Source organism: Siphateles boraxobius, unplaced genomic scaffold, assembly GCF_051911475.1.
Source record: "Siphateles boraxobius isolate OS27281-9 unplaced genomic scaffold, OSU_SipBor_1 22, whole genome shotgun sequence".
Classification (NCBI taxonomy): Eukaryota; Metazoa; Chordata; class Actinopteri; order Cypriniformes; family Leuciscidae; genus Siphateles; species Siphateles boraxobius.
The window spans coordinates 37,187,635-37,200,216 of NW_027508833.1; the positions used below are offsets into that span (position 1 = coordinate 37,187,635).

Below are 12,582 nucleotides of genomic sequence, written 5' to 3' on the forward strand. Positions count from 1 at the left end.
AAGAAAAAAGAATGCAATGAAGCACATGGTCTATTTACATTACAGAGGTCATATTCGGCATTGTTTTTCACCTGAAGTTTAGTCAAGATTTCTTAGACCTAATCAAATTCTGTTTCACAGTATTTTCAACACCCCTCTATGACCTTTTGCGCTTAATGGTAAATGTTAGAACACGTGTGTTACTGTACATTCTAAGTGTTGCCACACGTGGCGCTATAGCAATTTACTTTGTCATTTGTCCCTTTAAGCCCAAAGTATACTTTTTTTTATGCATGCACTAGCGTATGCGTACATCCAATCGCATAGCCTTTCAAAAGAGATTACATCAATCTATTTTCCATCACACTGAGGAAAAACCTGACCAACCAATAAGTTTGGTGCTTTTGATCACATGCCCAGATTCGTTGCTGTTACATAAAATGTCGACTTGATGACGCTCACAAAGAGACTATTTAGCTTTGCAATAGTAAATAGCAAAAAACATGTATGCTGAATACGGTTTGACTTCCTTTTCTATAATAAGCTGATGTCAAAAATGGAAATTTGCACAACACTTTGTATCCACCTTATTTTTAATGCAAGAGCAAGCATGGCCATGTGTACCTTGAATGTGCGAGGCTTCCGGTGTCATTCACTTCCAATTATTTTACCTGCACAAAAACAGTCCGTTATAGTGCTTTATATTGCAAATATAAATATCATATTTTAAAATCAATATTATAGACACTATGGTTTGTAGTTTTACAGTTTACGGCACTTTATCTTCTAGTTATTTACCTATAGTGGCTAATGAATCGGAAGTCTCACAGGCCCTGTTTACACCTGGTATTAAGATGCGTTTTGGTCGATCGGATCACAAGTGGATGACACTAAATACAGGTGCTTGATCTTGTCCACTTTCGACCACTTCCAGATCAGAAGTAGTGATAAACTCATTGTCTCATAAACTCATAACAAAAGACCGCATATTCTCCGCCTACAAGTGTGCAAGCCAGACTGGATTTAAACTTTGTCGGATGAAGACCCAAATTTGGTTTGAAGACGAAAAATGTACCAAGCACAAAGTTCTCACAATTCCTGATTTCTAACACACACTCACAGCGTTTGCCGTGGTCTTGCAGCTATCAGAGCAAAAACTAGAGTATTTCTGCTTTTTAAAAGTGCCATCTACTGTCAGTGAGTGAATTTGCATTTTTATTCTATATGCATCGATCTAAACAGACCAGCTGTATGTGAAATTTGGGATATGTAAATCTGAATTGGCATATGTAAATGTGGGCGGTCGCATGTTAATTTCCCACACAGCGCCTCCCAATCATGAGACTTGGATAATTTCATAAAAGCCCTTACAATGGACTCTGTTTGCAGTTTCAAATGAAGTGAGATATTTCCGGAGATGAGAGTGAGCGTGTGGCAGGTCTGTAATTCATTTCACACTGTCAGAAACACTAACACAACATCTTGTCGGTCCCTGCATGCTTATTCAACACTCAAACACTTTTACAGGGGAGCCTGTCAGAATGTGTTCCAACATAATGAAAGTACCGCACAAATGTTGACTGAGGCAGACGCGTCATATTTGGTGTGCCCCTCTTCGTTTCAAAGTTGACTGATGAAGTTTGATGGACACTTAGCCTGTTCAGTTCTAGTCTCACATAGCCAGACCTTCAGACTGATGGCAGAATGTCTGGACTAAATCGCAGCTTTCATTGGCCAAGGACCACCCAAGAGGACGTCTGATCCACATGTAAAGCAACCGATCACTGTTAGTTTTTGTTTTGCGTCATATTGTCAATGTCTCTATTATAACAGACCGCCGTTCATCTAATAAATTATTCATTCAAAAACATTGTGCACGTTAATGGCAACAATGGCACTGCAAACTTTGCATGTTTTTGAAAATCCAGCGTTTAGTTGATCCTGATAAGCGCTCCTTGTCAAAGTCGTAAACATGACGGCTTTCTTTTTCCATGAGGGGGTTTGGCACCACGGCGGCTTTATTTCCAGCCGGATCGTTAAAGAACGCGACATGCACGTCTCCCAGAAATCCTGTAGATTTCAACCAATCAGATGATGACTTCGAAACTCCTGAAGTGTTTCCCCTTTTGTGTGCCTTATGCATAAGATGTTCAGCCAGTGGTCAATGGGTGTAAGGTCTGAGTCTGAGACTAGATCAGTTCTGTCCTCTGCGTTCGTTCAAGGACCCCGTTTAGTGCCTCACCAATTTAAATGAAAACCGATGAAGATTAATGTTGAAAGATGTAGATGAAAAAATGTCACCGTGTTGTCATAGCAGCACTTCAATGACCGTAGAACCTCTGTAAATCTTATATGCTCTTCATGAGCAGTGGAAAGAGATTCATCCCTTTTTTGTAATTCCCTTCAAGATTCATTTAAAGTGGTTGCTGAAGAAATATAGTGTCAGATCTCCTTCCGAGATGTGCGTTCGTTAAAACACTGTCTCAGTTTGTCCTGGGCTGTGTGGCTCACTTACAGATAAAGATAAAGGCTAGTAAAACGAGATTAAGTGAAGGAGAAAAGGGCCTGTAGAGATGAATATAAATGGAGGCCGATGGTGGTTTCAGATTACAGAGAGATACTTGATCAGTCTGTCAGATTTTACGGCACATCACTCTAATGCACCTCTTTCTGCACATAAAAGGGAAATGCACAGTCTGTAAGGCAGTATAAAAGTCTAGATCTGTAAGGTGTGGACTTTTTATTTTTTATTGATTTGTACTATTCAAAATGAGGATTTATTTTAAATGAACTGCAGGAATACAATATTTTACTTTGAAACCATCCTTCATTTTATAGTACACTTACCAAAGTACCATGGCATTGCCATCTGCTATATTATTGTACCATCGCACCACCAAAGTACTTTTTTAATGCTTACATTATGTGCATACAGTGGATATACAAAGTCTACTCACCCGTTAAATCAGCTGGTTTTTATATATTTTAAAATGCAATTTATTACTGTGATCAAAGCTGAATTTTCAGCCTCATTACTCAAGTCCTCAGTGTCACATGATCCTTCCGAAATCATTCTGATATGCTGATTTGGTGCATAAGAAACATTTATGATGTTGAAAACCGTTTCATATTTTTTGTGGAAACGTATATATTTTTAGGATTCCATAAATAGAAATTTTGAAAAACATAATTTATTAAAATTGTATAAATCTTTTGAAATATTATGAATGTTTTACCGTATTTTTTGATTAATTCAATGCAATTATAATGATGTGTTTACTGTGTGTTTTTTGTGCTTATTAGAGTATCAAGCTAATAGAGTTTAGCAGCATTCTAATGTCAGTCTGGGAAATATCTCCTGGGTTTTGGAGCAGAGCAATCACATATTGTGAACCACGAAGAGACAGGTGGTTTATACTTAACTAGTCACTGGGATTAATACAAGTAATCCACTTATGAATGCTGTTATAAAGTCCAACAATTCTCATGTCACTTCAATAAAAGGCAGTTGTATAGTAGATCTTTGTGTGTGAAACAAAGACACACTGTGAAGTGAAATTTGAATGAGTTTTTTCCCCCGTCCCAATAGGACACTGAGGTCTAATGCCTAAAATGAAACTGCATCCCTCTTTGACTCAGTCAAGTTCAAGTGTTGGTCACATCTCGTCCACTCCTTCGATAACGCTATTGATATTTATTAAAAATATAATTGTTTTTGTGCTGAAATGTAATCCTAAATATAAAATGATATAAAAGACTTTGGCTGATGCTTTTCTTTGGTTACTAAAGCGGTAGGCTAGTAGTTTCATGAAATAATGTGGTGACTTTCTTTCTATTTTTACTTGATAATTTGGTTTATTAATAACTGCACTGTTATCTCAGTAAGCTTTCATTTTGCTTTGTCAGGCGTCATGGTTTTTGTGGTTCACGGTTCGGCTCACTCGCGAGTAAAAGCATTGTCATTCTACATACCGCTCTGAAACTGAACACTCGAGCCAGCCGCTAGACGAGCATCTGGAAAGCTTTCCTGTGATATATTTGGAAAATAAATATTGCACAGCGTTTTTAATAAAAGCAGGATTTACAGTGAGGGCTCCTGTGAACGGGGCCAAACAACGGTCGGTGTTAGGGATGGTGTTTCATTAGATTTGTCTGGATTTTTAAGGCTTTATTAGCTGCGTAGAGGTATTGAGAGGTGAAGGAAGAGGATGTGTCATCATCTGACTACATATGAGATGAGCTGGTACAATAGAGGAACTATTATGTTGATATAATTTCCATTTCCTTTTTAACGCTTTATGCAGATTTTCAATTGATATCACTTTTTTTTAGGTAATATACCAATCTGACATTTTACAGTGGTACTGAATGGTTACCAGTAGGGCTGCACGATTTGGGGGAAAATCTAATTCAAACATCTAAAATGGAAATATAACTTGAATGTACTTTAACTATACAATAATTTACACTCTGATTTAGATTTAGGCTTTAAAGTATGTTTGCTGTTTCTTATGATTTAAACTCCCTTTGGATGTCATTTTGTGGTTATATATATATATATATATATATATACACACACACACAGTGCTGGTCAGAATTATTTGCCCCCTTGATAATTATGATCAAAGATGGCTGTAAAAAATAAACCTGCATTATTTATAATCCTTTTTGATATTTTATTTTATTTAAAAAAATGTGAAAGTCTAACCTTTTATTGAAGTAAAAGAATTGAAAGTGGCGGACAATCACATTATGAAATAAATGTTTTTCTCCAAAACACATTGGGAACAATTATTTTCCCCCTTTTATTAAATACTTTTTGCATCCTCCTTTTTCCAAGATAACAGCTCTGAGTTTCTCCTATAAAGCCTGATGAGTTTGGAGAACACCTGACCTGAGATCAGAGACCATTCCTCCATACAGAATCTCTCCAGATCCTGCAGATTCCCAGATCCATGTTGGTGCTTCTCCTCTTCAGTTCAGCCCACTCATCTTCTATAGGGGTCAGGGACTGGGGACTGGGATGGCCATTACATTTCTTTATATTGAGGCGAATAAAATAAATAAATATTAAGATCAAAACCATGTAGAAAACATTTTTGTCTCTATTACTCGTTTAAGCCATTTCAGAGCAAATATAGCTGTCAAAAGAATGAAAAATAAGATGTAACTAAAGAAATTATAAAGTTTGATATGGCGAAACACGTTTTTCTATTGAGTTGTACAGTAATCAACATTTACAATTACATTATAACTGAAATAGACCTAAAAACAAAATCAGGTTACATCATACTTAATCAAATCAGGCCTTTTCACACTTGAAATATTTAACCCTGGGTCTTTCTAAACCCTGGATAAACAGAATCCTGGGTCATCGTGCTTCACATTTCACACTGCTCATAATTTACCTAGGATTAAAAATTCAGCCTGGTTATTCATAAGCTATCATTTAACACTGTACACATTTGGCAGAGTTTCATAACCCCTGGTAAAAAGTGGTGCTAAAAATACTTCTAAATTACAAGTGTGAAACGGTCATTTACAAGGGGTTAAAAGCAGTGTTAAGAATGACGATAACATGGGGTTAATTGCAGTCTGAAAAGCCCTTTAGAAAGCTTGTGAATCACAATCGAATTGATTCGTGTACTGTAACTGTACAATTATAATAACACTCTGGCTCAGATTTAGGCTTTAAAGTATGTACGTTTCTTGCTTATGCATGACACTCTTTTTGAGTGTTATATTGTTTTATGTGTGTGTGTGTTATTGCGTCCTACGGTGCTTCTGGGGAGTTTTCTTTTGTGGATGTGTACAGGTTCAGCTGTGCAGGCCTGCATGCAGACTTCCGCTAGTCATGCTGAGCAGGGATTGTTTTAGAGTATTTTTAGGAGCTTGCTTTTGAATAATGAATCACCTGCATCACCATCAGCAGGGACTACACCCCCCTCCCCCCTGTGTACACACACACACCTAAGAGTCTTTGGCACAGTTTGTATGTGTGAGATTTATATTCGAGTGTGAGACAAAGATAATTAAGGGTCTTTGATAAATGTGTGTGGTACAGTAGTGTCAATGTTAATGTGCATCTGTATTACTGTCCTAAAGGCTTTGGTATACACATATTACATCTCTCTCTCTCTCTCTCTCTCTCTCTCTCTCTCTCTCTCTCTCTCTCTGTCTCTCTCTCTCTCTCTCTCTCTCTCTATTTCTCTATCTCTCTATCTCTCTCTCTCTCTCTCTCTCTCTCTCTCTCTCTCTCTCTCTCTCTCTCTCTCTCTCTCTCTCTCTCTCTCTATTTCTCTATTTCTCTATTTCTGTGTCTGTGTTTAGGCCCTGGATGTGGACCGCAGTGTCCTTTACAAGATGAAGAAGTCAGTTAAGGCCATTTACGCCTCCGGTCTGGGTAAGTGATCTCAGCCACTTCACTGCCCCGGCTCTCTGTCATACATCATCTCATCTGTCTCGCAGTCTGATTGGATTACAGTCAGGAAATCTCTGGAGCACATCTGCTCATCCATCTGATACAAGGAATGTACTCCACTTTATCTATAGGTGACACTTTTGATACATGATATGTTGATAATGCCAAAAAGCAGAGTTTGTTCTTTAGAATAGAACGGAGTATAGGTGGTAGTGTGTTTGATTTCCATTGTCAGAGATGTTCAGTTTCTCAGAGGATTTTCAAGTACAAAGTGATATTTGAAGAGAAGAGTTCTGGTAATGTACTAGGGACAGGAAGACAGGAGGATGGTCAACAAGGCTAGATGTCTAAAAAGTGACTTTTTCGGTTGGTGAGGTCTCAACTCAACTTACCTGAATTGATCAAGATTATTTTTTAAGTTTATATATAGGCTAGTATGTATAATAGTAATATTTTGTTTTGCTGCTACATTTAAAAAAAAAAAGTTATTTTGATATTCTCGGTATTATCAACTAGCTGGAATTTTGAGATCGCAATAGATGTAAAGCACTAATCTCTGTTTTTTCAGAATTAAGACGTAGGAAATTACTAGTTGTCCAATTGTTTTTATAAAAGCTATGCATTCCATCAATTTTGTGATTTGGTATGTAAGAAATACAGAGCTGAGTATCATCAGTGTAACAGTAAAAGCTGATGCCATGCTTCCTAATGATATCTTCCAAGGGTAGCATGTAAAGGAAGAAAAGCAACGGTCCTATTACTGAGCCTTGAGGTACTACATACTGAACTTGTGATCGATATACAAAATCAATTGTGATTTTAGACCAATTAAATGTCTCTATGGGTGGGGCTATGCCATATAATGCACAGCAAATGATTGCTGTGAACTAAAACTCATTAACATGAGTCAAAAATGATCGCTTGCCACTTTACCGAGTCACATCTGCTTGGGACACAGCGTTAAAATTCATGTAGCTGACAGGCTGTTATCTTCACGCTAACCCACCGGAGAAGACAGCTTCCTTGAATTGCTCTCTTCCTGGAATATAATTAGTGTTTTGGAGTGTATCCGAGTGATGCTTGATTGAATGGCTTCAGTTATCAGCGTGTACTAAAGGGCTGTTCTTTGTACTTGCTGCCGGTACTGAAGTTGAGCTGCTCTCCATTGTGCCGCCTGTCTCTGCCTATGACAACACAGATCATTCACTCGCTTAATTTGTTTCAACTGCACAAGGAGGCCCAGCCGAGAACGCAGGGGCCGAGCTCTGCTGATCGACACTTTTCTAGGAACACTGCTGGCTCTGTTCAGGCGGGACAGCTGTCTCCCACACCCCAGGGGACAGCTGTGCCAGGACACTCCCTTATATCTGTCTGTCCCGTGCATGCTGATGGGATTCCCAGAGCCGTGGCTCTGTTATTGTTTCCTGTATGCGGGAATCGGTGATTTGTGTCGTTTCATTCTGGCAGGATCTGGTACTCTCATTTCATTACGCAAATTCACATTTGATGTAGTATCGTTGAAACTAATTTGCAAGCCTCATTCCTTTTTCCTTATTTGCATTTTACTGATCTAAACACACCTGTCTATTTAATATCCGTTCCATATTTGCATATCATACAAAATTAATGCTAATAATAGGGATGCTAATGAAAACAGTACAATTGCTATTGCTCATATTTTCGTTGGATTCAAGTATGTTTAGACAAATGCAAATCAATAAAATTTATATTAAAATGCTAAAAACTAAAATCAGTTGTTTAAATGCTGGGATCACAATAATATCCTTAAAAAATTACTTCTACACTAGTTTGTCTTAATAAATAAAAGCATAAAACCTAAAGTGGAACAATATACCACAACATTATAATATAAAAATAAATAAATTTTGTCTAAATAAAAAATAAAACACTAACACCACTTATTTTAAATGCAACAAGTGAATTATAGTATGTACAGTACAAATGTACAGTACAAAAATGGTATTTGATGATGAAAATGTTAATTTAAAAATAAATTAATTAAAAATTACCTTAAAAATAGGTCAAATGAAAATAAATATTGTCGGAAAACCAATATGCTACCGAAATATGGTTCACTTGGCTACTTGCCTAGCTACACACAAATAACCACTTAGAACAATCTAGCTACTGTATAGCAAAAACCACTCAGCTTAGCAAAAAAAACAAAATAAAAACCCCTCCCTTCTAAATCAATTAAAAGTGGTTATTCATTAGTGAAGCCATATTTCATAATCCTTCATAAGAACGTCATGTTCTTCCAAAGTTAGTAATAAATCAGAGACTCTCTGCTCACAGGCTGGTGACCCATGGTGAGTTTGATTAATTTCTCTGCTCTTAACGTATTCTGTTATCAGTGAGGAACAGGACATCTGCTCTTAGCTGGCTTTAGAAAGGCCAGATATCCCGGGATGTAAGTCTCTCAGTGTTGATGTGGGAGAGATACATTTCCTCATCAGAGCGCTCTGAACTACTAGGTCACATGCAGAGGTGCAGAAATAGGTCTAATTCACACCTGGAGAGAACAGTGACTGTGTTAAAATCATTGCTGAGATGTTGAATCCTCTTGAAATAACTGTATATTATCATTGTCTAAGAAGATGCTACAATGGTCACAGGATGACAAAAGTGTTAATGTGCCAATAAAAACACGTTTTTCTATTTTAGCACTAGTTTATGGGAAAGTTAAAATGTAAAACTTTCTGCTCCTTTTAATATCATTCAAACATTGTGGTTGAGCAAAAACCGCTTTAAATTATCACAAAGATTTACAAATGTTTTTCTAAATGCACAATGAAGAATTAACATTTGGGGGAAATTTCTATTATAATATAATATAATGTAAAAGTAATATTAGGCAAATAATATTATGAAAAAATAAATATATAAACTTATATACTTGAGCATCTTTTAGCATTTTTGTGGTGTTATTTTTGTAAAGGGAAAGAATTATGGATTATTCAAAGGAAACTTTGCAAAAATTAGTCTAGCAGGATGTGGTTTTCTCACAACACAAAACATCCCCATGGACCATTTGAAAGAAAGAAGCACAGGCTGTTACAGTCTTGAAGTCACAGTGTCTACATAATTGTTTATTTTTATTCAGTCTCTTCGCCAGCTATCTCATTTACCAAAAGCCTTTTATTGAATAAGCTTCCAGTGTGTCTTCAGCAAGGGGAAAGAGATCAACTCTCACTCCTTTGTGTTCTCACTTCAGACCAAGAAACAAGCACTTCTAGTCTAACAGTAGTGAATTATTTATGCATGACGATCGTAGTCTATCGCCGACAGAGAGCTGAAGGCTGCCCAGAAAGGATGAGAGAAAGTGAGTGAGAGAGAGAGAGAGAGAGAGAGAGAGAGAGAGAGAGAGAGAGAGAGAGAGAGAGAGAGAGAGAGAGAGAGAGAGAGAGAGAGAGAGAGAGAGAGAGAGAGAGAGAGAGAGAGAGAGAGAGAGAGAGAGACGCTGACAGAACTGGAGCATCAGTCCTGAGGCCTGCTGGATGGTTTTTGCCAATAATTAAACCTTGAGCTGGCATCAGGTGTCACTCACAGTAACAATTGTAGTGATGTCACTAGAGGAGGACTGTTGTCCCCATTGGTGTGTAGATGATCATTTAGAGCAAAGCCTGAATGAAAACCTCCCTAGATCACAACTAACAAGGTTTCTGAAGCATTCTGAGTGTTTTTTGCTACATAGTTGCTTGGGTGTTGCTAAACTAACAAAATAACTGACTACCCAAATTTGGCAGACAAAAATTGGTATAATTAGTCACTATAAAAAATGTCATCAATATCGAGTTACTGCACTTACACTTTAGACATATCGTCAGTTATTTGTTTTTTTGCTCTGCCAAAAAAAAAATTTGTTTACAGCAGAATAAACCATTGCACATCGCAGAGCAACACAGAAGTGGTTTTTCATTCCTGAATGAATGTGTTTTTGAACAAATCAATTGATTGAATGATTCAATTGCTCCCTCTTAAAGACCTTAGCTTTGTCTAAAACAGTGTACTTCTATACTATACATAAATGTGCGTGATATAGGCTATAGTATGTAATTTATAGTATACATGAAGTAGTATACCCAAATCTTTAATATTCACAAAACAGTAAGTGAAGCAAATACCAACCATCACTGTAGGTCACATGACAATGCCAGCATAGTGAATTTAGTACGTCTGGACTGCATTTATACTAAGTAAATAAATAGAGAACATAATTTTTTTTAATCGGTTGCAAAGTTTCTTGTGAAATGTAATTACTGCTCAGTACGTGATTTTCAGATGCAGCTAATCACTTTTTTGTTCCTTATTGAATCAGCATTTTTGAATAAATCAGTTTAAGGAATGATTCAGTGACTCACTCATAAAGACAGTCACTTATTTCATTCTGAATGAATCCGCTTTTTGAATGAGCTGAAAGAATGATTCAATTACTCACTCATAAAGACACTAGCTGCCCCCAAATCGCATACTGAGCATATTACGTCTGAGTAGGTATTACATTGGATAAAGAACTTACTTTGGGACAGTTAAAAAAGTATATAGTATGAAATGAAATCCGGGTGTACTACATTCACCTTGTTGTCATTGTCATGTGACTTGCGTCGTCAGTTGCTTTGCTTCACTGCCATTCACAACTCCTCTCCCATGGCCTCATGGGATAGTAAAGTGTTCATCAGATGCACACATCAAAATCTTGCCAGAAGTAGTAGGTCATCAGGGTACTTGTTGCCTACCGTTTTATACTATGTATGTGCACATACTGTACTACTTTTTTTATATACTGTTTTTCTCCTACTAAATAGTAGGGAAGTAGCCATAACGGGCTTTCGTACCGGGTATTTCTAGGAACTAGCCAACAGGGTGGTTCCCTGAGAACTACTGGTTCCTCTAAGAGCGTTTTGCATTCGCACTGCCAGTAGAAACACTGAAGTGACGTAAGCCGCGCTTGTTGTTGTGACTTTTATTTTGACGGCGCTGAGAGCGCCAGAGTCTGAGCACCAGTTTTGCCAGAACTACGATAATTATCAGATTTTTACGATCATTTTGACCTCTGTACGATCTACGATCAATAATGAATAAAAATCCCATAATGTACAATAATTTCAGAATTGCTTGACACTTCAAATGATGGTTGCTGTAATCATATGGGCTTCTATACTCATTGATCTAGCTGTGGATTCTAGGTCTCCCGTCATGATTGTGAGGAGAATGTGAACGTGGTGTTACGCTGGCCCCCTCAAAGTTGCGTTGGGTTTTCTCCTCAGCGTGAAGGTTAAGAGGCCCATCGATCACTGTTTTCAATGTTCGTTAATTAAGAGAACGTGCACCGCCATCTTAATCTGACGAAAGTGACTTGAACGCACCTGCCGTCATAAACACGAATTCCCACCTTGCAGTACAAACTTCCCAGGAGGACTTGAACGACCCTACTCTGAAGTAGGAGCTAAATTAGTTGCTAGTTCCTGCAGTGCAAACACACCAAAATCCGGGTACTTCCGCCAATAGTTCTAGGAACTATGAAAAGATTCCTCTGGTGTGAAAGCCCCTATAGTTGGGTGCAGGGATAAGTTCCTGAATCAATCAGGGTTTTTGAATGAATCAGTTGAGTGATTCAAATGACTCATTCATAAAGATAGCCTACTTATCGCAAAGTACTGGTGTAAACAACCTGCAGATAAGGTCACTGAAAATCTCTTGACAGTCTGTCTGGAACATAAAAACACAGACAAGCGGAGTAATACACTGAAAATTCCCAGTGCTTTAAATATTAGCACTCTTGGAACGCTTAATAAAATGTAAGTACTGGAACTACCTGTATTATTGTATTGTGTTAATTATACTTTTAGCATCAAAGAGCTTTTTAGATAAACTCTTGGAGTAGATTGTGACTTATAATGGGGGATTTTTCTAAGCCTTTAAAACAGATGCAATATACACATGTGTTTAAATGACTCAAGCATTACTCGGATAAACCAACCCCCTTTCACTCACAGGTTCAATCGTGTCTGTGGTTACAGGGCTGACTGTCTGAAACCACATGATAAGCTCAGTGAGTACCAGAAACCGTCAGAAAAGTCAATCTTACTCAACAATATTTGTGTGTTGAGAAATTGAACACCCAAGTCATTGCCCTAACTGGTATATCTTTGTGTGACTGA

The 12,582-nt window shown here is 37.5% G+C and overlaps 1 protein-coding gene across 2 annotated transcripts in view; it reads left to right on the top strand.

Moving 5' to 3' along the window:
• The window catches only part of asap2a (ArfGAP with SH3 domain, ankyrin repeat and PH domain 2a), an 80,270-nt gene that overhangs the window by 22,988 nt on the left and 44,700 nt on the right, over window positions 1–12,582 (top strand). For both annotated transcript variants that reach the window (XM_077240054.1, XM_077240055.1), the window contains exon 2: window positions 6,310–6,382. In XM_077240054.1, coding sequence (XP_077096169.1) covers window positions 6,310–6,382 — 73 coding nt within the window. The remainder of the gene's footprint in view (window positions 1–6,309; window positions 6,383–12,582) is intronic.